This window comes from Xyrauchen texanus, chromosome 28, assembly GCF_025860055.1.
Source record: "Xyrauchen texanus isolate HMW12.3.18 chromosome 28, RBS_HiC_50CHRs, whole genome shotgun sequence".
NCBI classification, from domain to species: domain Eukaryota; kingdom Metazoa; phylum Chordata; class Actinopteri; order Cypriniformes; family Catostomidae; genus Xyrauchen; species Xyrauchen texanus.
This window is the reverse complement of record NC_068303.1, coordinates 8,865,474-8,891,384: the sequence shown is the minus strand read 5'-3', so window position 1 is coordinate 8,891,384 and position 25,911 is coordinate 8,865,474. Positions and strand designations below refer to the sequence as shown.

The following is a 25,911-nucleotide window of genomic DNA, read 5'->3' as shown; positions in this document are numbered from 1 at the left end:
ATTATAAAAATTGTCATTGCTGGGATGGATTTTTTGACTTTCATTGATGTCTCATAATCACATCTCATTCGCAGTCCATTCCATCAAAAGTGCTTGAACACCCCTGCTGAAAAAAAACAGCTTAAACCAGCCTAAGCTGGTTTGCTGATCTTAGCTGGTTTAAGATGATCTTGCTAGTCTCCCAGTCTGACCAGCTGACAAGAGGTCAAAACCCCTCAAATCCAGATTTTTGTATATTTTTTTTTTAGCACGGTCATTAACACATTTTTGAAAGTCCTTTCAAAAAGGAGACATGTATATGATTTTAATGTCATATAGTTTACTATATGACTGCACCTCACATTAGGAGTCATATTTACATTTACTTATTTTCCCTCCTTTCTCCACCCTCTCCATCACCATGTGTCATCCTGTTGCCATCCAATAAAAAGTCCATACATTACACTGTGACGACCCCTGTTTACCACCTGGTAAAGACTCTCTGCTTGCAGTTCAGTACTAATGCCTGATTGTGTGGGTGCGTGTGTGCGTGTACTGTATCTATATGTGTCTATGTGTGTTTCCTGCATGTAAAGAGGGAGCAACTGCCACTCTCATCTCAAAATGCCAATGGACATGAAAATGTACTGATCCATGTCATCTGTCAATCAAAAACTTGACAGTACTTCCTCTAGACTGCCACACAACTCATTCAGTGTGACACTACACCTTTGGCTTCATCATAATGAAAAAAATGAGCTGTAGGACCAAATTCACTTTGAAATCAGATTATACTGTGCATTAGGGTAATAAAAAGCAATTGCTTCAGATTTCAGACACCTGATCAGGTTTTAAACTCATTTCGATCACTTTCAATGTAGAGCTGTTCCATCAACATACTGTATGTCTGCACATCTTACACAAATCATTGCAACAAATGTGTTGTGTCACCTGAATATAAGATGGTGCCCATCTTTCATAAATTACAGTGCATAAAATAAATGTTTATTTAATCTCAATATGGAATATTCAGTCGGTTTAAAATCCTGATTGAAAAACTGGTATTCAAAATGTAATTTATACCTGGGAAGTTTTAGGATTTAAAAAAAAATTATTGCAAGAAAGCAGTGTTATGGTGTAAAATTAATTTAATAAATTAGGGCTGTCAATTAATACATTTTATTCTAATTAATTATGACATGCCGATTAATTAAACAATTTAAAAATATTTGCAGGGAAAACCCCCAAAATAACAATTCAATATAAATATATAAGATTAAATAATTATATTTGAATAATTTTAAATATAATAAAAATGCATTACATTATTGTGGTAGATGACTACAGTATTGATTAGACAATACAAAAAGTGTCTTAAGAAGGCAATATATTGTTTATTTCCATATTGAACATTAGCATTTCATTGGCCTACAGTCCACGGCAATCCATTTTGCAACTGAATTCATCAATCTGCTTGATTTATTATAGACTCTTTTGGAGTGTCTCACTTTGGTTAAGTCGCATCTCAAACACAACGTTTTTAGGTCGCTATGTCAAGTTACGCAGTTAGAAAAATTCATCTCTAGATCCCTGCATTCGGAATAGTGCTCCATCCAGCTGTTTTTTAATGACAGAACACATTCTTATCTTGTGATGTTGCTTGTGTTAAGCAAGCCTGAGTGTGGTTTGTTGTCTGTACAGCTGCGTGTTGCCTATACAGCTGGAGTTTTGCTTACTGCTCCCTGCTGAAAAAATGTGGTGCTTCAAGCTTGAATTGCTCTGATGGTAGGAATATTCCATATTAATTGCATAATTTTTTTTAACGCATATTATTTATATATAATTCATTGCACTGAATTAACGCATTAAATCAACAGCCCTAAAAATATTTAAGATTCTGCATTATTTCTCGGTCACTAATCAGATAAGCAAATTTGTGATTTTGACCAAGTTACTATTTCCGATGAACTGAAGAAAAGCTCAGCTTTTGTCAGATTTCTTAAATCATACTGCAAATATCATGGATCTTCATATTTTGCATAATGAAAAATAGAAGCATTTTCACAACTAGTCCCTGACTTTTAAAGCCCACAGCATTTGCTATGTAAAATAACATAATTTGTAGTTTCAAATGTTGCTTTACATTTAAATACAATGTAGAAGTAATTTAAGATCATGGGCTGCATGCTGGCTCAGTGGTTAGCACTATTGCCTCTGCAAGAAGGTTCTTGGTTTGAGTCCCAGCTCAACAGGGCCTTTTTGTGTGGAGTTTGCTTGTTCTCTATAGACTCTAAAAATGCCCCATAGGTGTGAGGTAGAGTCCCCCAGCCACTGGGGGTTGCGTCAGGAAGGGCATCCAGTGTAAAACCTGTGCCAAGTAAAATATGCGGATCATGGATGGTCTGCTGTGGCGACCCGTAACAGGAGCAGCCGAAAGAAATAGTAACTTAAGCTCGAGCAAATAAAATCCCACCATTTATGCAGCCAAACAATAATGTGTTTTAGACATTAATTCACCTGCCTTAATGTATATCATGAGCTTGGAGACATCAACAGTACAATAGAGACCCTCGTGCATCCAAGAATCATCAAAATGCTTGCAGCATTAATTCCATCATCTGAACTGGAATTGAATGTTTGCAAGTTAAATAAAGGGCATGATCGGCATGCAAAACGCTTTAAAAGGACATATTGGCATGAATCTAAAATTCTCAGCACAAACATATGCTAAACATTTCTAAATCAATCATTTTGAGAGAAGGAAATCTGCTTTAAGCCATACTTTTATGTGACTCAGCATGACAAATACACTTGGTGCCAATTGCTCCCTTCCAACCTATGAAACTCAACATCCATGTGTTCACTACTCTTCGATATTGCTTTCAGTCAGCCTCAAATGATTCACTACAAACAATTAATTTAATGCTAACATCGATAACTATGCTTTCAAAGCATTGTAGCGTGTCTTCATTTATTAACTGTTTGGTATTGAACGGCAACCGCTCCTTGCCATGCAGAATGATTTGATTTTCTTCATTAAATGCATTGAGCAAAACAATGATATTTTACCTGTAGAATATTAATGTCGTATTCTATGTTGCAGATTTCTCGCGTTCTTTTCAGGACAAGGAATACATATTTTAATGTACTTCTCAGTGCACAACTAAGCATTGATTTGCTCCTGGAGAAATGGCCAAGTAGGCTGAGTGATGCTGAATCATGGGGAGGAAGTTGGCACTTTGGCCTGTCTTAACACAGCCTTGCATTTACAGAGTCTTTACCATTTACTTTCAGGTGGTCTAAAGTACATGACGAAACCAAAACATGCGCAGAAGACAAATGACTTCCACCATTTACACAGAATGTCAAGAATGTTTTGATGACATTGAAAGTTATTGAAAGCGATAAGTCATATATCAGGACTAAACTGACACCAGCAATATTTAACAACACTGCAAAAAATATTTTCCTAATCTGTATTTTTTGCTTTGTCTTCCAGTAATAACATCTAAACTTTAAGCAAGATACAATTACTTGAGAAACAAAATTGCTTTAGACTCGTGTTTTCACAGAATATATATCAAATTACTTGTATTTTTCTTACACCATTGGCTTTTCTTTTTTTTTTTTTTTAAATCATACATTTAACAGAATTGCTTGAGGTTTGTTTAAAATGTAAAACAAAACAAAAAAATGCCAATGGTGTGTGAAAATAAATTCATCTGACATATTATTTGAAAACAACTTTCACAATCTTATGCAACATTGCTGTTCAAGTAAATGTTTCTGGTTTAGAAATGTAACTGGAAAAACAATGCAAAAATACTGATTAAGAATGTTTTTTTTTTTTTGTGTGTGCATTAATTGATTTCACATGTATAAGAAAATGAAAATCATCACTGTTTGTGTAAACCTATTTACTGTACATCGTTGGTATCTAGAATATATTTAATGACCCCTTTACTGTTGGAGTACTGTGATCATGAAAACAGAAGTAAAGATCAGAGGATTGTGCTGTGAGATTGAAGGATGCACCTTTCCTCACTTCAAGACAGGATTCAAAGATGACTGTCCCCTTGTTCTTTGTTGGGAAGCATCCGTATTTCATGCCTGTGTCTCTAAGATCTGGAATAGTCTAGTGCCCTCTTTTTGCCCTGGAGAATTCTAAGAACATGAAATTCATTTTAATTCACTTAAATCAACACATTTGGTGCACAGTTCCAACTGCTTTCTTGATGCCTGCATATAGGTTCCCAAGAATAGCGACAAAACTGAAACAAAGTACAGTACTGTATTGAAACTCCAACGAGTGGACAAATCGGGTCTAATGTCAGTATTCTAGCCACAACAAGCTGAAGATATATCTTTTAAAATTTTCAGAAAATGATCATGCACTTTACATACCGTAGGTAGTCAAATTAATTTATAGTACATGACAACAATACAGTGTTGCCTAGTTTTTGTCATGTTTTCCAGTAAAATATCTAAACATCCTTAAAACAATATGCACTTATCTTGAGGAGCAAGATTACATTAATTTTGAAGATTTGTTTTCAGATGATGTTTCTTACATTACGTTTATTTTCTGCACCAATTGGCAAATACCTTTGTCTTATTCATGTGACATGCCTTTTTAAGTAAATAAAGTTGAATGAACTGATACATTTGTGTATATCCAACAAAGGTATTCTAGTTTTGCTGAAATAAAATGGCCAGAAGTTAAATCTATTAATGTGTGACGCAAAAATGCTACATATATATTTTAAGCATATCCAACACATTTTGTTTTTATTCATTTTAGTATTTACAGAATACGTTTTTACGTTCCTTTTATTTTTAAAAGCAAAATTTAATATCTTGGCAAATCTGAGCACATTGTTGATCTCTTTTGAAACTAAAGAGGAGACGTGAGATTTCTAGGGACTTTTTCTTAGGAGAAACATTTGTAAAGCAGGAGACTAAAGAAAAAAGTATCCGACTGCGCTCAATTTGCTCTATTTTTCTTTATTATGGGTGTGCACATCACACCCAAGCACAAAACAATTTCAATTGTGTAAATTCTGAGCATAATAGCTTAGAGGGCAATACTGAATTTCCATAAAGTAAAGGTTAATCAAACAAATGTCACTGAATTCACCAGTAATCATTTGCATTTCTATGTAAAGGAAATGTCACAATTATACTACTGTATGTGGCTTAAATTGATGCAGAAAGATGCAGGCATGAGAAAAGAGAATTCATATTTTCCACTGAACCATTAAATGCAAAGAAAATACAATAGTGCAGCGGCTTTATACATTCACACTGCATACACAGTCTTTTGTACTTGATTTCGTTTTAAGAAAATGTTGATGTTTGCAGTTTCTTTTTATGTTAAAGTGTTTCTTGCTCTTACTGTGCTATGTAAAACTGCATTACCCTTCACACCTTCTTTGTGACTCTGTGCAGTAAGATTGTGTTTTATTTATAATGGTGGCTAAATGTGCCTGCTATAATCTCGGCTCGAGTTCTGATTAAGCTTACTGAGAAAGACTATTCATTTGGAGTGTGTAAGTTTGTGTGTGGGTGTGTCACTATTCCACTCCTCTGCTTCTGTGTCTCCCATTTTAACAGGACCTCAGTCGCACCGTGTCAGGAAAACATTAAAGGAGGCAGGCAGCCTTAGAGGCAAGCTATCTTATTTCCTTTTGTATACTTTCAAGTGGTGATTATTTAGTGATCTTTGAGGACTACAGGTAGATAGTTTATCAGCTAACCACAAAACAAGAAGCAGGGTTGTTGTAAGGTTTTTAAAATCTGACAAGAATTATTAGTTTTATGCAGAATAATATATTTCTTTATTTTTACTTTTCAATTACCTGTAAATGTACTGTAGTTTTCCTAAATGGCATCTTCAAAAGCATTCTGAAGGGGTAGATCACCCTTTTCAATGTCAAGTTGAATGTTTTCAAAATTTTTAAAGATGAAGTGTGCAAAAAGTGACTACATTTATTCAATAAATTGCATGGGGGTGTGGGTGTTTGGAACAATGTAGAGCTAAACCAGTAATTCGTTTTTATTTTTATATTGATTTAATTATATTTATTTGGAAGTTGTTTGCACATATATATATATATATATATAATTAGTATTACTTGCATTAAATATTCATAGGCTAATACTATTGGTTTTTATTGTAGTAGTCTGAATAATTTGGCTATCATTGGAGCACAAATGTATAAACAAAACAATTATTAAATATCAGTTCTGTGACTTCATTATCTACAGAGGCCATTAGAGGAAAGAGTGGGACTAGTTTTGTTACCTCACAATAAGTTTTGCGTTCCCATGCAATATATTTTTCATGCCCTCACAAACTTTAATTATATTTTAAACTTTATTTTCATAGTATAACCATAGTAATAACACAGAGAAATGAAAATGATGGTAATAAAAATGATTTATTTTTGGTTAAAAGGGTTTTACTTCAAATACCATGGTAAAACCATAGTAACCACAATTAACTATGGTTAATCCATGGTAAAACCATGGTTACTATATGGATACAATGTACTGTATTAAAACCATATTTTCCACCAAAAAAAAGAAAAATATATAATACAATATAAGCCATGATTTCCACCAAAAACTGATTACTACAGTCTACAATATTACTAGTAAAATGGTTTTCACCTAAAAAAAAAAAAAAAAGTCACTGCAATGACGGCTACTACAGTATTACTATAGTAAAACAATTTTGTTTCGACAAAAAAAAAAAAAAACATGGAACTGTCATGGTATTTGTATAGCAAAACATAACCACAAAATTAGGATTTTTATTACCATAGTTTTCGTTTTCCTCTATCACTATGGTTTTATAATTAATATCATGGTTAAAATATGGTTCCTGTTGTAAAACCAACAATGGTAAATTTATTGTGTGGGCACACAAAGTAGTGCAAGAGAACACAAACGTATTGCAAGTAGATGCAAAACAATTTCAGATAAAAAAAGATATCTGCCCTGTCCTCTAAAGGTATATCTCCATAGTTATAAGACATGTAAACGCAACAAGTATTGGTTATCGGTATCAGCTGTAAAAATTAAAACAAAAAAAATCAGTATCGGTCAATCTTTGGAATTCCGTTAGTCGTGTAGAAATTATTCACTTCACCTTAAAATAAGCAGATATTACATGAAATATGCAAACAATAGCTAATATAATCATATCTATCTGTCTGTCACTGTATATTTTTACAAGCTGCCATTTACACTTGCTTGTGAATTTTACAAACAATACTTATTACAGAAACTGGCCACTAGAATAGTTTATAATCTAATACTAATTTATTTTTACAGAAGTAGTAAACATCAGGGTCTTTTGATTCTCTAATAGAGCAGTCTGAGCAGAGTCTGTGCATGCAGTCATGTCACTCCTGCATAATGACTTCTAGTGCAATGACTTTGACTCTGGTCATGCTGTTTGCCTGCTGATAACTGCAGACAGAGAGGCACTACATGATGATCTGTGAATTATGATGCTTATTCATTTCGATGGACAGTGGAAAGGAGGAAAACCCAAACAATCTACCCAAATGAAAACCCATTTTACTGACTTGGCAGTTTATGTTTGTAGCTGAATACACAATCATACACATGTCTTGTCAGTTGGCTATTTTAGCTGTCATGTAGATGTGTGTTAACTCTTAAGTTGATGTTGAGTTTGTTATTGAAGATGTCATTCATGATTGACAGTACATTACTCATCTAGTTTAGCTGAAAAACAAGTTTAACATATTTTGAAAGTTATTGATTCTGAGCTGTGATGTTGCAATGAAGATTTTAAGCTGTCTTGTTGATCATTGACAAAAAAGGCTCATAGCTTCAATTACAGCTGAATTTAAATGGCATAAAGTGAATGTATGGAAATGTGTGTCTCAAGATGCCCTGTCCAAAACATACTCTTAGGGGGTATACAGCACATCAGCCCTGATCCAATGAAGGTGGTGAACGAGGCCATGGATGACTCCTCCGATTGGATAACGTCAATCTTGTCTTTTATGACTAATTTGGTAGCACCGGAAGAGGAGGAGGATGAAGGTATATTAATTTGCTGTGGCCTTAATTCCACAGTATCAGCACTATTACATAAAGTGTTCACTGTTACATCAACTTCTCTAAAACCACAGACTAACCCACAGCAATTTGATCTGATGAGCCATGTGTACTAATAGGTCTTATTCTAAATTTGAGATTATGATTACTTCCGGGGTATAAACCTGGTTTTCATGGGATTTTCAAAGGGATTGAGGAATATGATGGATCATAATTGTGTGCATTGGACAGATACAATTCATGATAATAAATACCATGAGCAATGTTTTTTACATTAAAGCATTATATATGCTATTTTCTGATATTATATTACTAGATTAGTACATTCTAAATGTGTTTCAAGACATCAATATTAAAGAATGGGTCACTATTTTACAGCTTTGCATAACAAAGAAGAGTTTTGAGAAAGGAGAATGAGGAATTTCTACCTGGAACTGTCGACCTTAACTCTGTGTGCTACATGTGTTTCTACAAAATAATAAAAATCAAACAAAAATGTACAACCCACATCTCTGTCTTTTCTCTCAAGTATTGTTGATATCTTGTACATTCTCAATAGTTTTCAGAGTATGATTCCTATAAGCTCAAACAATTTATATAGTAACTGTTATTGAAATTATTAAAATTTAGGTTTGTTAGCTTAGCAGACACTTTTATGCAAACTGACTTGCAAGTAAGAATGCAAGCATAAACACTTGATCAAATGTAGACCAAAATAAAAGTAATGCTAACTGTACCAAAGTTCAATTAAGTGCTAGAATACACCAAAAAATATTTTTAACTAAATTATATTAATAAAACTTTAAATATTTATTATTTTTTTATTATATATTACTTAAATTTGATAGAATTATGTTATGAAATTAAATATTTTGAGTGTAGTACAAGTGAAACTTTATACAGCTTTCAAAACATTTACATAATTGCATATACTATATAACAAATCTATACTTCTAAATCAATGTTTACAAAATGCTTTACAGAAGATATATATAGGGAGAGTTTGCCACTATAGGTCATATTTCTTTACAATAAATGCCACTTGTTTTTATAATTTGTAATACAGTGCAAAGACATTTATAAATTAAGTGTCCAAATTCTTTCTGGGGCAGCTGTATGAATTTACGAGTTATGAAGATTTGGAAAAGGTGGCTTCCTCCAGATTGTGATTGGATTCCACTGTTTGGGTGAAGGTTGGAAGTTCATTTCACCACTGATGGACATGTGATTTGCTTTGCAATTTAAAATAAACTATGCTCACTTTTGCCAAAGTGCAAAATATACACTTGGCAACAAATGTGTGAGTGGAGAAAGCACTTTAGTTGGCTAGTTATCTTTTATGTTTTAACAATTTAATTAATGTGAGTTATAAGAGACTACTGTAGTTGATGCTATATGGACATCATTTGTGACAAACTACAAAAATGAGCCCTTCAGTAGATCTAACAAAGAAAACTTGTCACTAAGGGTGTGCAGTGAATCTCAGTAAACAGAGGTCTACTTAGTGAAAAATAAGATCTGAGACATCGTATTCGAGCCTCTTTAATTCTGGAAGCTAATGGCTTATTGTGGTCTCATTGAACGCGGCTCATATGGCTCTGCCTTCGACCACAAATGCACTAAGAGAGGTCATAAGAAATGTTTATTAGGTGCTCTATCTTCTAGTTCTCATCCCCAGTTTGTATCAAGAGTAGTCTGGTAGAATTTATTTTCAATTGATATCTTTGACCTTGAATTGAAACTTTAAAGGTATAGTTCACCCCAAAACAAAAATTATGTTATCATTTACTCACCCTCATGTACAGTATTTCGATGCTAAAAGCAGAATGTCCAAGCTACTCTTTTCCATACAATGAAAGTTAATGGTGGCCACAAATGTCAAGCAAGATCATTTTCAAGGCAAGATTTATAGTGAATAGCAACTTACATTTCAATTGATTCCTCACAATATAGCGCACAAGTCATATGAACTACCTTTATGCCATTTTGTGGTGCCTTTTTGGAGTTTGACAACCCCTAGTCCCCATCCACTTTCATTATATAGAAGAGAACAGCTCGGACATTCTGCTAAACTTCCCATTTGATGTTACACAGACAAAAATCATACAGGTTTGGAACAATATGAGGAAGAGCAAATGATGAAAGAATATACATTTTTGGGGGAACTATCCCTTAAAGTACTTGCTTCTAGGTCATCCTGACAATTTATCAGTTTTCAAATTTTTTAACTCTTGAAGATTTAGGCTGGTAAACTAAAATTTGTAGGTTGTAGGTTTAGACCCAGCCCTTGAACAAGACACCTAACATTAGGTTAACAAACAAAGCTGCCATAGTTAAAGTGGACAATTCCTGACAACAGTAGAAACATATATAGGTAATTACCTTTAACAATTAGTCAATTCTACAAATAAAAATAGGAAAAAAAATACCTATGAGGCAATGAATCTAAATTTTAATGACATTTACTTAGTGGTTAATTAACAGTAACCACAGATCTGAAATTAATGAATGAATGCCCACAACGGCTGAAGATTCATGGCTGCAGGCAATTATACAAGTGTTTTAAGATTAACATAATTTACATTAGTAGATTGTCACATTTAGTAGTATAGAACATTAAAATGATAGCTCACACAAAAATTTTACTTTTGTCATAATTTGTTCACTCTCTTGTTGTTTTTTTCAAACTCGTACAACTTTGGGCTGTCGAACACAAAAGGAGATGTTCATAAATGAAAGTGAATGGTGACCGAGGTTAACTTTCAACCTACCATACCCTTTTGTATTCTGCGGAACAGAAAAAGTCATACAGATTTGGAACAACACGAAGGAGGATAAATGAGGACAGAATTTTCACATTTGGGCGAACTATCCCTTTAAAGCCCCAGAGTTTGTAATAACCTGTCAAAAATAAAAGTACTTAGCTTTAAATGTAAAAGGAGCTGTTGGATATCAAAATACAACTGAAGTATGCAAATGCACTGTGAATGCTTTTAGAAACATCATATAGAGATCTAGAGACTCATAATAGTGACATTGCCAACATTGCTGAAGCAATAACATGCTTGGCTACGATTCCTCAAAAGTCACCTTGATGTGCTTGTTTGAAATAAATGCACATAGATTGACTCCCACATTGCTTTAATACATTCAGCAATCCAAGCATTCAGTTATTTAATTCTATAACATACAAACAGCATTTTATATGAATATCTTAGCTATTTACAAGCTAATATTTTCTTTCACAGCCTACGTTATAAAACAAAAACATTGTAAGCATGTAAGGCCTTATACATAATATAGTAGCTGTACAATCCTTTTCGGAGTTGGGGTATTACACTGATTGACCACCGCACAATAAAGGGCTACCATATATACAAGCATAGGGTATATACAGTATAATGTACTGTATAGTTTGCTTTTTCATGCCAAACATATTTATGCGTGCACTTTCTTATCATTGTGCTTACTAACTCATAAAGAGGAACACAAGTCTGTGACATAATTAGGAAATATTTTCAAAGAAATGTCTATTATTTTAATATAAGTTATTTTAGTTTAAAATATTAACTTTATCATGCATATAACATTATTTTCTTAGAAACACAATTCTATCAGATTTGTTCCACACTCGTGGCTGTGCTTTAATATATATATATATATTTTAGATTCTAGTGTGAAGATGGTATAATTTAGTGAGGCTGTTGACTTCAGTAAAATGCAAATAAATGTTTGCTACCTAAGCAGTGACCTTGAATCAATTAAGGTTTGCACTCAAGCCAGCATAAAAACTAGTCTTAATGTAAAACTCCTGTTCCTGTTTGTTGCTCACTTCGACATTGTATTGAAGAAGCGACACTATGGGTCTCTCTTGAGAGCCTCGCCCGTCTCTGAACTTGAGAAAAGGCCAATGAGAAATTGGCAGACAGAATATGCATGTCCCGCCCCCGGACATACGGGTATAAAGGGAGGAAAATGCTTCTGTCCATTCTGAATTTTTCTTTGGAGCCGACAGGCTGTATGATCAGCGAGCTTCATTTACAAGACTGTTCACTTCATCTCTTGTATGCTGTTGGATCTACGGGGCATATCAGCGGCTTTCACCTTCTCTGCACGGCAGTGCAGCTTTGCCCCTGGACGCTTCAACAGCGCTTTTATAAAAGAGAATATTTCCTTAAAGAGTTTATTTCTCTAAAAGAGCAATACACAGCAGCGTTGAACGTTCTTTTTAGGATGCGTCTTTATAAAGATGCCCTTCCGCCCCTGTGTAGGTCCTCTCCGCTCCTGATGGTCACAGGTGCTGCCTTGTGTGTCTGGACCGCGATCACACCGAGGCAGTGTTTGTGGATGGTTCAAGTTCTCACTGCGAGAACCTTACCATGGCAACGTTGCGGTCGCGGCTTTCTTTCCTAAAAAGGAACGCCACTCCAGCCACCCCCCGCGTCTTTCCTTCTTCCCGCGGGATTGAGGATGACCCGGCTGGTGATGTAAGCGATTTGGGGATGGCAGCATGCTCTGTTTCGCAGGGTACATCCCCACGAACCACCCACCCCCCGACACCCTCGTTGACTCACCCGGGCTCAGGGTGACAGCGGCTCGCCTCACGGCCAGTCTGCTTGTCTCCTTGAGCCCCCCCGAGCTGGATGAGCACACCACAGCATCGGTGAGTGTTCCGGCATCTGACGCGGATGACTCAATTGGGCTGCCACCCTCGGGTCGGCACGCCCAGCCTGAGGCTGACGCCCAGATGGCAAACATGCTTGCACGGGCTGCCGTCAGCGTGGGGCTGGACTGGAACCCTCCGTCCTCCCCAGAGCCTTCACGGCTGGATGATTGGTTCCTCAGGTCTGGGCGCCACTCAAAGCTACACGGCGGGACCTACCACCGCACCTCTTCCATGTGCGGCTGCTTAGCCCATGTGTCATATTTCCACATGTTGACCTCCCCTTTTGGGCAGGATGTGGTCTCCATGGGGTCTTTTCCCCCTGAAAGAATAGAAAAGGAAACGAACACCTTCCCCGATGCGTATGAAAAAAAATTGTGGACTTCCAAATGTCTGGTACATCCTTGGGAGCAATTTCCAAATGCCTGAAGGTACCACATTCATCTGTACAAACAATAGTACGCAAGTATAAACACCATGGGACCACACAGCCATCATACCGCTCAGGAAGGAGATGGATTCTATCTCCTAGAGATGAACATAGTTTGGTGATAACCCCAAGCATACCTCCAAAGTTGTGTCACAACAAAGTCAAGGTATTGGAGTGGCCATCACAAAGCCCTGCCCTCAATTAGATGCTAAATTTGTGGGCAGAACTGAAAAAGTGTGTGCGAGCAAGGAGGCCTACAATCCTGACTCAGTTACACCAGTTCTGTCTGGAGGAATGGAACAAAATTCCAGCAACTTATTGTGAGAAGCTTGTGGAAAGCTACCCAAAAAATTTGGCACAAGTTAAACAATTTAAAGGCAATGCTACCAAATACTAACAAAGTATGTAAAATTCTGACCCACTGGGAATGTGATGAAAGAAATACAAGCTGAAATAAATAATTATCTCTGCTATTATTCTGAAATTTCACATTCTTAAAATTAAGTAGTGATCCTAACTGACCTGAGACAGGGAATTTTCTAAGATTAAATGTCAGAACTTGTGAAAAACGTTTTAAATGTTTAAATGTATTCATCTAAGGTGTAAACTTATGGCTTCAGCTGTACAGTCTAATTCATGGGATTTCATAAAATCATGGCCAATTTATCTTCATGAATGAACTGCATATTTTTTTTTTTATTTTGTTTAGTCAGTCTTAGGTGTTACTAAATAGTATAGCATGGCAATGCCAAGATAACGTGTTTAATTCACAGGGAACTCAAAATGTGTACACTTTGGATAAAGTTGCTTGGGATAAAATGCTTACAAAATGGATAAAAATAAAAAGCACAATGACAAAAAACAATACAATATGCAAACATAAAAGATCTGTGATTTTATGTGCACACATTAAGCTGAAAAAGAGAACTTTCAGTGCTAGCAAGTTTGATAATGCTATACATGTGGATAATGTGAATTTATGAGCATACTAAAGATGCAAGTTATCAAAAGCTAAATCCAATTTCGCTCTAATCATTGCTGGAAATAAGAAATGTCATCAAAATCAAGAAAAATATTCCTCAACTACACAAAACCATCAATGTGCTCTACTATTCATAGGAGTACCAATAGATGTATTTGCAGTTCTCACTAGAGAAAAACAGGCTCACCAGATCAAATCACTAAGCAGACAAGCAAACTGATTCATTAATCAATGTAACTGTACACAAGTAATACATCACCAGGCATGCACACAGAAAAATAAAGATTTGAACCTTTTTAAAAAAGGGAAAATAAATACAAAGTTCACCAAAATATAAAAAAACAAATCCTGTCATAATTTACTCAACCTGATGTCGTTCCAGACACGTACAACTTTTGTGGAAAACAAAAGGAGATGTCATTAATAATGTTAGCCTCAGTCACCATCCACTTTCATTGTATGGAAAAAGATGCAATTAAAATGATTGGTGACTGAGACTATTATGCAGCCAGACAAGTTATATGGGTTTGGAACAACATGAGTGTGAATAAATGTTGACACAATTTCAGTTTAGGTGAACTGTCCCTTTAAATGTTTGAAAGAGAGAGAGAAATTGCATAAATTAATGTGTGTGTGTGTGTGTGTGTGTGTGTGTGTGTGTGTGTGTGTGTGTGTGTGTGTGTGTGTGTGTGTAATGTTGAAGTTGGCATGTCATTATTCATAGAAGATCTTAAGGGCCATGAATAAAGTGCTGTGGATCGGAAACAAGCCTTTTCCATTCTCTGATCCAATTTATAATTTATTCATCCCTCATCAATGTTTCAAAACATCTATTTTGTAGTTTTTCTCTGACTCTGTCTTCTTTATTCCATCCTTCCCCAACCAATTTAGGTGAGCATCATTCAGTGAGGAGAAAAGGTTAGTATCCTACATGCTCCCTCACATAATATTATTTGCATTTACAGAAAAAAATTTAAATATTTTAATGGATAGGTTAACTGCATATTAACAAATTAAAAGCAATGACGCAAGCTCAATCGTTAATTAAAATCCTTTTGTTCGGAATACTTGCATACTACTTACTGAATACTATGCAGTATACGTTGTATATTTTCTTTCCATTTAAAAAATAAACTAAAAAAAGTGAAACACTAGGCATTATTTCACAATAATCCTTTCAAACAGTAATATGTTACATTGTTGTCACATGACCTCATCACATGGCATATTTAATTTAGAGAGTGGCATCCAGCACTGTAAAAAATGTCCTTAATTTTAAAAGTATTTTATTTATTTTTTAAATATTACATTAAAAAACATAAATTAGTTAACGCGTAGTTACATAACATATGTGGTTTAAAAATGATAATATATTTAAAAGATAATACATTTAATTTTATTGTAATATTTTTTTAGATTTTTATTGGTCCAATCCAATAATATGTCAATTAAAAAGATCATCAAATTCATTGTGCATTGCATTGTTGGATGCAGTATTCCATGCAGGGTGCATTGTTTTGTAGTACACATTTTAGCAAAAGTAGTAGCTATTTATGCATACATAAAATGTGCATTCTGTGAACAGCAAACAGAGTTGTATGTTAGGCTGCTATTCCAAACATAGCCCATGCAACATGTAATGAGATCAATAAAAATGTGAGATAGGCAAAAGCAAAGCCTTTTGCACATCTTTTTAATCATGACTTAACTGAGCAGCATTTATCCGTTTAACCCGGTCACTACTTGAGCTTTTACAAGTGACCTTGATACAGCCTTTCTATGCAGCTGTCTTAAGTAGCTCTCAATCTCTATTTAAAGTGAGACACGACAGCACTTCTAGGATGTCAATTGGTGTCTGGCACAAATAATGATATTCAGGCAGACTTTTTGAATATAGATACATCACTGCTGAAATAAATACGTAGGCAAATCTCCTTGCAAAATGTTTCTCACATTAGGTCTGTGAGACTTGCAGCTGTTAATTGTAGAAGTATTAGGGGCAATATTTGAAAAGCAGACATTAGTTTTCTGGGAGAAGATAGCAGAGGGAATATTTTGTTAAATGTGAGAATTTTAATAAAAAGCAATGAATCTAAATCAAGCTATGCCATGTTGTTAGTTCATAAAATGTTTATAAAATTATAGACCATCGACTGTCCTCAAAACGGAGCATCACAAGTGCTTCCTGGCTATTACTAATGATCTAAAAGGCGAGGCAAACTGATGTTTGAAACCCATTTTACTTGCGTAATAAGTATTTCTGATTGAAATAGGATTTTCAACGCAATTTAGAGCAGGACTTCATTTTATACATCAGGAATTGGCTAAATCATGAAAGTGTTCCATACAACAATAAAGCCAGAGCGCACAAGAGATGCTAAAACGTGGCTCAATAATCATTTAAAGAAACCCAATATTGAAAATTCTGACAATATTCACTAATGTCACTCCAAACCCATAATCCGTAAAGGTAAAGTCTTCTTACTTGCCATTTACAATAAATAATTAGTGGCTACATTAAGCCACAGTAAATGTAATTGATATTACTCAAAAGATATGACCAAAACTTGGCGTTTGGTCACAAAACGTAATGAATGTCATGAGATGCTTAGTCACTATTTACTTACAGAATGAAAAGTAAACCCTGTGAATACTTCAGGAATTTTCCATTTTTGTGTCAGACGAAAGTAAGTCATACAGGTTGTAAATAAAGACTATGTCTTTAAGAAAGTGAAAAGGGTCACATCTGATTTTATGTTGACTAATTACCCTGCTAATCTCACTGTAACCAACTAAAGTACACTTTAGTTGTGCCTTGCAAAAATGTTGTGCATTGCCAAAATGCATCATTAAAACATGTTTGAATACCTTTTAAGTCATAAACAGTTGTTCTAGCTACATTGCCTCCTGTGTGAGTAAAATATTATATCTTGTGCCTCTTTCCTGTAGGAGAATTCTTACCATCGAGGAAAAAAGGTTTGTGTCTTTAAAGTGCTTGATGTGATTGTATTCATTGGAGAGCAAATAATCCATAGGCGTAACAGATAACAGTTAGCTGGACTCTGTAATTAACACATTTATTTTACATCAGCATTAGAAGTAGAAGCATTAGAGTATTTAATACAGAATGGGCATTATGCTGCCAATGATTGCATTTCATCATTTGGAGCCATTCATAATCATTTCCTTTGTTTCCACATGCCCTAATTATGCACCCCATGCTAATCAGCGTTCCAGAAACCTGCATGTATTTGTCCATTAACATCATCATCAAAAAATCATTATGCCATCACTAAATGGCAAATCTATTCGAGAAGCCATCCAAAAACATGATCGGTTTCAGCTAAAGCAAATGTTTGTGATTAAAAAATAACCCAAAAATGAGAATTATGTTATCAAGTTCTCACCCTCACGTTGTTCCAAACCCATATGGTTTTCTTTCTTAAGTGTGACACAAAAAGATGTTATGCAGAATGTTAGTCTTAGTTAACATTCACTTTCAATTAATCTTTTTTACATACAATGAAAATGAATGGTCACTGAAGCTAACATTCTGCCTAACATCACAGATTTATCATTTTGGGCGAACTATCTCTTCTGTTTTTGAACATATGGGCAACATCTTTGAGGTAATTTGTCATATTAACACTTAAGGGAACTCTGCACTCCTTATAAATTGGTATGCCCTCATTTTACCTTAAAGGTACAGACCATAATTGCTGACACATAGGCACCTATAGACAATGACATTAGCTTCATGTTCCAAAGACATATAGGCAATGTCACTGCAGGAGTGTGCTAAACCGTAATTATTGTTCTAATAGGATGCTGTAAGCCCTTCAGTGGCCTAGTAATTTCAGAATCTGTAAATTACCCTTAAAAGTTATTTTATTGCACAGTATTCAACAATGCCCCAGAATAAAATTGGAGAGCATCTGATCTTTTAAAGACCTCATGATTGACAAGTGAAGTTTTCCATCTTATGCTGATGTAGTTCCTATTGAATCAGAAACTTTGGGCGGGACTAATTTATATCACAGTCATGAACCATGAATTGCTACTTGCTATTGCTAGTTTACATTTATGCATTTGGCAGATGCTTTTTATGGAAGCATATGAGTAGCAATATTCAATTTGAAATGTAATATGCAAAATGACAATGCAATATGTAAAATGGCAATGCATTCTGTATTTAAATTTACATTTTACATTACCATTCTAGCAACGTTTGGTGCAAAATGAAAATGAAAATGAAATTACATAATTTACATTTGCCATTTCATACACTCGTTTTAATATGCATTATTGAAACGCTTTATAAGTTGCAAAATTAAAATGAAAATATATTACAGAAATGATTAGATATGTGTAACATGTTCAAGCAAAAACTGTGGCAAAATGATCATTCAAATGTTATTTTTCTTAATTGCATTTACACTCACAGTCAAGACACTTGCGATTGCTTTTTCATTAAATGTCCCGCAATGAATGTAGCAAAATTCAATGTGCACATTGAAAATGCATTCCAAGCCGATCACGCCACTGCCCCGCCCCCTCCCGCCCTGTCAATCACTGCATCAAGGCGGGGCTCGGCAACAGGTAAACGTAACATGTTACGGCTATGTTACGTGTTTTGAGCTTACAGTCTATGATTTTGAGGTGTTGGAAAAATGGCGGCGGCAGAGCTAATACGAGCGTTAAATTCACTAGCAGATGAAGTGGAGCGTGAACAGAGAAACGGTAGTATTTCCGAAGATTATTACGAGTATGTAGGTGAAAGAACCAGTAGCCTACGTTGTTGGAACGTCTGGGAGAATTTACTGCCTTATCAGGCGCCGACACCCGTTTGGCTGCTGACCTCTTAAAGGTGGTGGAAGAACAATTGTATTCGGAGAGGCCTAGGGGAGTGGGGAGACCAGCAGCCGTGGAGATCCCTGGCGAGGTCATAGAGGGGTATCTTATGTATGGGTTAAAAGTTAAAGATATCGCAGCCTTGTATGGAGTTAGTCGATGGACGGTACATCGACGAATGCAGCAGTGTGGACTGAAGTAAACAACAACTTAAATATATTTTAATGATTTTATACAAATGCCTCAAGGCCATAATCTCTGTGTTTACTCCCGAATTCTGCCATGGGGATTTTAATAAAAAAAAAGGCAGTTTTGTTTTTTAAATGTAGTAACGTTATTATTATTCAGATTTAAATCTCATTGAAAAGTTTTGGTGGAATTTGAAGAAAGCGGGGATAACGTGAATGCCAAAGATTATCAGTGATCTGGAAGCTTTATCAAGCAAGAAATGGGCCAAGATTGCAGTAGAGAGGTGACAGATGCTTCTAAGCACTTACAGGCAGCGTTTGTAAAGAGGTTATAAAGAATAAATTATTCTGCTTTACATTCTCAGAATCACTCAAATGTGTATTAATAAACTTTCTATAATAGTTTACTGATGCCTTTGTTGAATTTTTTCATAAAATTGTGTTCTTGGCAGTAAAATGACAAGCAGGCCATGGGGTTGAATAATTTTGATTGCAACTGTACATATGGGATAGAAATGGTGTCCATCAAAGAAAGCCGATCTTTAGCATTAATTTTGAGTATGACTTTGAGGACACGTGTATGGAGCAAGATTCATACACAAGACAATGTTAGATGTACCATCCATCGACTAACTCCATACAAGGCCGCGATATCTTTAACTTTTAACCCATACATAAGATACCCCTCTATGGCCTCGCCAGGGATCTCCACGGCTGCTGGTCTCCCCACTCCCCTAGGCCTCTCCGAATACAATTGTTCTTCCACCACCTTTAAGAGGTCAGCAGCCAAACGGGTGTCGGCGCCTGATAAGGCAGAAAATTCTCCCAGACGTTCCAACAACGTAGTGGTTCTATCACCTACATACTCGTAATAATCTTCGGAAATACTACCGTTTCTCTGTTCACGCTCCACTTCATCTGCTAGTGAATTTAACGCTCGTAGCTCTGCCGCCGCCATTTTTCCAACACCTCAAAACCATAGACTGTAAGCTCAAAACACGTAACATAGCCATAACATGTTATGTTTACCTGTTGCCGAGCCCCGCCTTGATGCAGTGATTGACAGGGCGGGAGGGGGCTGGGCGTGATCGGCTCGGAATGCATTTTCAATGTGCACATTGAATTTTGCTACATTCATTGCGGGACATTTAATGAAAAATCAATCGCAAGTGTCTTGACTGTGAGTGTAAATGCAATTAAGAAAAATAACATTTGAATGATCATTTTGCCACAGTTTTTGCTTGAACATGTTACACATATCTAATCATTTCTGTAATACATTTTCATTTTAATTTTGCAACTTATAAAGTATTTCAATAATGCATATTAAAACGAGTGTATGAAATGGCAAATGTAAATTATGTAATTTCATTTTCATTTTGCACCAAACGTTGCTAGAATGGTAATGTAAAATGTAAATTTAAATACAGAATGCATTGCCATTTCACATATTGCATTGTCATTTTGCATACTAAATGTCAAATTGAATATTGCTACTCATATGCTTCCATAGCTTTTATCCAAAGAGACTTACAGTGCACTTAGCAACCTGGAGTTAAGTGCCTTGCTCAAGGACACAATGGTGGTGGCTGTGGGGATCGAACCAGCAACCTTCTGATTAACAGTTATGCGCTTTAGCCCACTACGCCACCAACACTCCACTAGTTAGAAGCAGATGGTATTCAGAGGAAGGACGTCATTCTAGAGAGATTGGACAAGACTTTGTATATGTGAACAAATTGAGTCATCAATATTTTTGGTTTGAAGAGAAACACTGTACGTTATTAATATCCATATATCTCCCAAAAGTTAACTCTGTCATCTTGTAAAAGAACACTAGCATATAGATAGCCTCAAAGCTAACAAACGTTGACTAAAAGCCAAAAAAGTCACATTTTGATTTCAATGGTCACATTTGACAAAGAAAATGTCAAATCCTCCACATAGGCGTTGAGCCTCATGGAAGTATTAATCACAGGCAGTATAATGTATCACTAAGAAATCTTGTAAAATGATGAGTGATATGCCGAGCTCCTTTGCACATAGACATTTCTGCATTCTTTGAAAATTACATAACAGACATATATCTTTGCATGTCTTATGGTTATGCAATTATCCAGTAGCAATTCAAATTTCAGATAAATACATAGTTAGACACTTTAAATACACAATGAATGAATTTGAATGGGTTGCAAAATGGAAGCCGTTGAGGCATACATTAATAAAAAAAAATAATCTCTGAGCAACCCTTCAATCTTTGAACTCAGTGATCCATTGTGTCACCCATTCAAATTCATTCATTTAAAAGTGCCAAACTTTGTATTTCTATGAAATTTACATTGGTAACATGTTATAGTGCTGTAAATTTCATTGAAAAGTTTCATGACATTTCTAACCATTTGAATGTAAATTTACTATATTTGTCAATCTATTTCTTATTTTTAGCATATAAAAAATAAACCTACAGTATTTTTCTCTATTATTTCTCATTACTACACAGTGAAAAAAGATGGTCATTATAACATTCTCCTTATCATGTGAAAAAAGTATTTATACATCACAATATTAATCCCTTGGTATTGCTTTCAGTACTGTAATAGATAAAAAATTACTTAATGAGAATACTCATTGTAATCAATTGTGAAAGTAAAATGTTCGGATGCATTATGGTAATGAGAAGTAGGGGGTAATTTGTGCTTAAGTGTCCGGAAAAAAATGTCTCAATGCAAAAACTCTAAATGGTCCTAAATGTAGACTCTTTTCCTGATGCAATAAATAAATAAATGTGGTGTTAAATATTACCAGGATATTTTCTTGAGACGTTTCATGAGAATCACCCATGTAATAATTTTGTTCATGTTTAAAATAACAGTTATTATCATATCTTTATAATACAAAATACTATCAAATGTCTTATAAGTGTCACCTTTGAATTTCAAAATTTTTGATTCAGCTTGTTTTTATTAATTACACTGCTTTTTTATGCCATGCTCTGTTAGAATCTACCATAATACTGTACTAACAATCATACCAACACACATAAATAAATTGCTTTGTATCCTCACCCAGTACTCTGCAAAAGCAGCTAGTAAATTGCATCATATGCATCATATTTGTCTGATTGTGTGTTGTGGATTGTGTACATCAAATATTATTTTGCTTCTACCTGATCCTGTGGAGCTGTACTCTTGGTTTGAACACACTATGTTAGCTTAACTGACAGTTCTAACCACAGTGTGTGGTAATCAACCTAATTGTATAGTTGCAGAGATACGAGCCAAGGAGATAATAGAAGAGGAAGGGGAGGAGGAGGAGGAGGAGGAAGAAGAGACGGTTGCTGATGAAGAGGTGGAGATTGATGAGGAAGAAGAGGAAGAGATTGAAGAGGATGAGGAGGAAGAAGAGGATGATGAAGATGATGAGGAGGGGGATGAAGAAGAAGGGGAGGAGGAGGTTGAGGAAATGGAGGAGGACATGGAGGAAAGAGGAGGGGTGGAAGCAGATGAGAAGGATGAGGAGGGAAAAGAATCTGCTGAGGTTGCTGATGAAGAGGAGGAGGAAGAAGAGGAAGCTGAAGAAGAAGCTGTGGACGTAAAGGCTGTGGAAGACAAAAATGAAGAGGAGGAGGAGGAAGGAGAGGAGGAGGGAAAAGAAGAGGAAAAGGAAGAGGAGGAAGGAAAGGAGGAAGAAGAAGAGGATGAAGAGGACAAGACAATGAAGGAAAGAAAGGAACAGGTGGAGGAAATCACAGATTCAGAGGAAACCCAGAAGAAAAAGGAGAAGATAGATGCTGAAAAAGCTGCAGAGAAAGCTAAGGAAGAGGAGAAAGAGAAAGCTGATGAAGAAGCTGTTGTACGAAAAGAGAAAGAAGATAAGGTAGCTCCTGCTCCTGCTTTTGAAAAAGAAGATGCCTCCATACCTTCTGAACCTGACGAGAAGGAAGAAGCCACCGAACAAGTTGCTTCTAAGGAAGTTGTGGCAGCTGAAGTTGATGAGAAAGACAAACCCGATGCAGAAGAGGAGGTTTCTACAACCACTGCTGTTGATAAAACACTAGATACTGATGATGATCAAGATAATGAACCAAGCAAAGCAGAAGAGGAAGATGAAGATGACATCAAAGATGATCTCATATCTGACACTGACGTCACCCCATTGTTGACCAAAGACGACGACGACGATGATGAAACACCTGATGAAGTTGTCAAAGAAGCAGAGGATGTTCTCGAGAGTGGGGTGGAGATAGCGGCAGGTCACAAAGAACCACCCTTGGCACCTGAAGAAGAAGACAAAGATGAGGAAGAAGAAGATATAATCACTCTTGCTCAGGCTTCCATTATAGATGATGTAGACACTACAGATAGTGACCAAAAAGATGACCAAAGTGAGGACAAAGAGTTGGATGGCGATGATGATAATGATATCGATGTTGTGCTTGGTATTGTAGCCAGTGCTGGTGCTATAGTCACTGATGTTGAGGCACAAGAAACTGGTGAGGAATCTATACTTCTTAAAGTTGATGCTGATAAAGAAATACTAACGGCCGTACAGGAGAGTGCTGCTAAAGCTTATGACACAGTAGCTGATTTAGCTGACTCACAAGCTGGCTTGGCTGTTGCTGATATTCCACTTGATGACAAAGATTATATGATACCTAAAGAGCTAGTTTACAGTGCTGATGTTGTCCTTGAACTTGACATACCTGATTCAGATGTTCATGATGACAAGGGTACAGCAGACAGTCTTAAAGATGATGATGATATTATAGTAACAGCACCTGTAGTTAGTTCCGAACAAGAACGGGAGGAGACAACACTGGTGGCTGATAAAGACGATGACTCAACACCTGAGACAGGTACAAAGTTTATGTCAGTTATTGGTTCTGATTTTGTAAGTTTTTTGTCAGAAAGCTAAATTAAAGCTGTTAAAACTGGAATGTGCAATTTATGTGCCACTAGCGCCACCAAATGGAATTTCAAAAATAATAACTGTTTTCAAAAAGATTCCCGAAAACTACCACCATCTTGCATTGACTGTACAAACAGATAGTCCCACCCAGAATTCACACCTTTGGTCCTGCCAATCTTGCTGTGTAGGGCTGGACGGGCCACTCAACAGATGAATAGTGCCAGAGAGTCACAATGTTACACATTTAAGTGAAATCAACCTACAATTGGCTGACTCATATTTCTTTCTTAAAGTTTTATTTATTAGTGCAGGTCATGATGGCATACATGTAATTTCCAATTTCTTTAAGAGCAACAGAAAAAAATTATTTCTAGTAGGTACATTTAAACTTATGTATATGAAATTCAACTTGTATAAAATTAGCTGACTTTTATGACTACATATTAAGCAGGATACAAAAAATGAATTTTAACATTGTAAACATTACACACCAGCTTTAAATAGCATGAGATAATCTAGCAATCAAGAATCCATCAAAGTACCTTGTTTTGTTTTTGTTCTTTAAATATTTTTGGCTAATTTGACTATTGTTTCAGCTACCAATAGGAGTGTCGTACTCTCATGGAAGTCCACAGTAATCTCTATAAGTTTGAAAACTTTTGCTTTCAGTTTCCTAAAGTCATATTTTTCCAAAGTATGTGGTTATGGAGTGTGTTTTCAATGTCTATGTTTTCTATGGAGGAAAACGCTGTTCTAGTGTGGTTGAAAGGTGTAAACATAGAAAAATCATTGCATTCTTCAAACGAAGATGTATTAGTGTGGATACGCATGTTTAAAAGCCTCCTTTTTCAAAGAAGGAAAATTACATTACAGGGGATGAGAGACGTAAATGTAGTAAAGTTTTCAAACAAAAACATATTAATATGGGTGTGGCCTTTAAATTCTGCTGAATTATGTAGCTTCTGCCCTGAAATCAGCACAAAAAATGCCAAATCCACCATGACATGTCTGTAGTTATCATTAGAAACATCAACACAACTCAGTTTTAAACAAATCCAATTTACTGTATGTTTGAACAACATTTGTTTCCACACAAAAATCCAGTAGTTTAGTCTAAGTTTGCAGCCATACATATCCAAATATGTTGGTAGGAGTTTGTGAGAAGAAACCCCATTTGAGTTAGTGAAGTTTGAGCAGCTGCCAGCAAAACGGTAAGAATCCATCACAGATTTCTTTCATGTCCGCTGTCACTAAGTAGCTGACTCAAAAGGTGTCATTCAAGGACATTAAAGGTCTGACATTTCGAGGAAAACATCTGAATTAGATTATGCCAAAATAAGATTAAAAAAATAAAAAATCAAACTTAGAGAAGGTCAAGGGTTCTTGTGGCTAGAAAGAGTAAAACAAATATGGTCACCATCGTTTTTGTTGAAGTAACAGTAGTAGTTGTAGTGCATAAAGGTATTATTGTTTATTGTCCTATTTGTGTTACATTTATTTAGCAGCTCTTATAGGCTATCAAGCTAATGCAGCTTATCGCAAGTAAACAACTTCTACTGTTTAGCAGCGACAAAAGGTTGCAGTGCCTACCCTCCCTTCTTTGCTTTTTAAAATGCTTTCCTAATGATATACATAGCCCAGCTTTAATTTTACTAACTCATTTAGTAAGTAGCTGATTTGCCAAACATCACAGTGTACAAAAAGCTAAACCTGCTATCCCCAGATGCCATGTTGTTGCTAATGAATTCTGAATTCTGAAGTTTATTTCAAAAGCATTGTTCCAAATAAATTGTATAAATCAACAACCTCTTTGTCA

General features: G+C 35.6%; 1 protein-coding gene across 9 annotated transcripts in view; it reads left to right on the top strand.

The window, feature by feature from the left end:
- trdn (triadin) overlaps nucleotides 1–25,911 on the top strand; it is a 61,774-nt gene that overhangs the window by 5,792 nt on the left and 30,071 nt on the right. For 8 of the 9 annotated variants that reach the window (XM_052095990.1, XM_052095993.1, XM_052095992.1 and 5 more), the window contains exons 3-8: nucleotides 432–470; nucleotides 5,593–5,646; nucleotides 7,927–8,058; nucleotides 15,040–15,066; nucleotides 17,098–17,124; nucleotides 22,450–23,679. In XM_052095990.1, the coding sequence (XP_051951950.1) occupies nucleotides 432–470; nucleotides 5,593–5,646; nucleotides 7,927–8,058; nucleotides 15,040–15,066; nucleotides 17,098–17,124; nucleotides 22,450–23,679 (1,509 nt within the window). The remainder of the gene's footprint in view (nucleotides 1–431; nucleotides 471–5,592; nucleotides 5,647–7,926; nucleotides 8,059–15,039; nucleotides 15,067–17,097; nucleotides 17,125–22,449; nucleotides 23,680–25,911) is intronic. The other variant, XM_052095994.1, reaches the window with a different exon arrangement.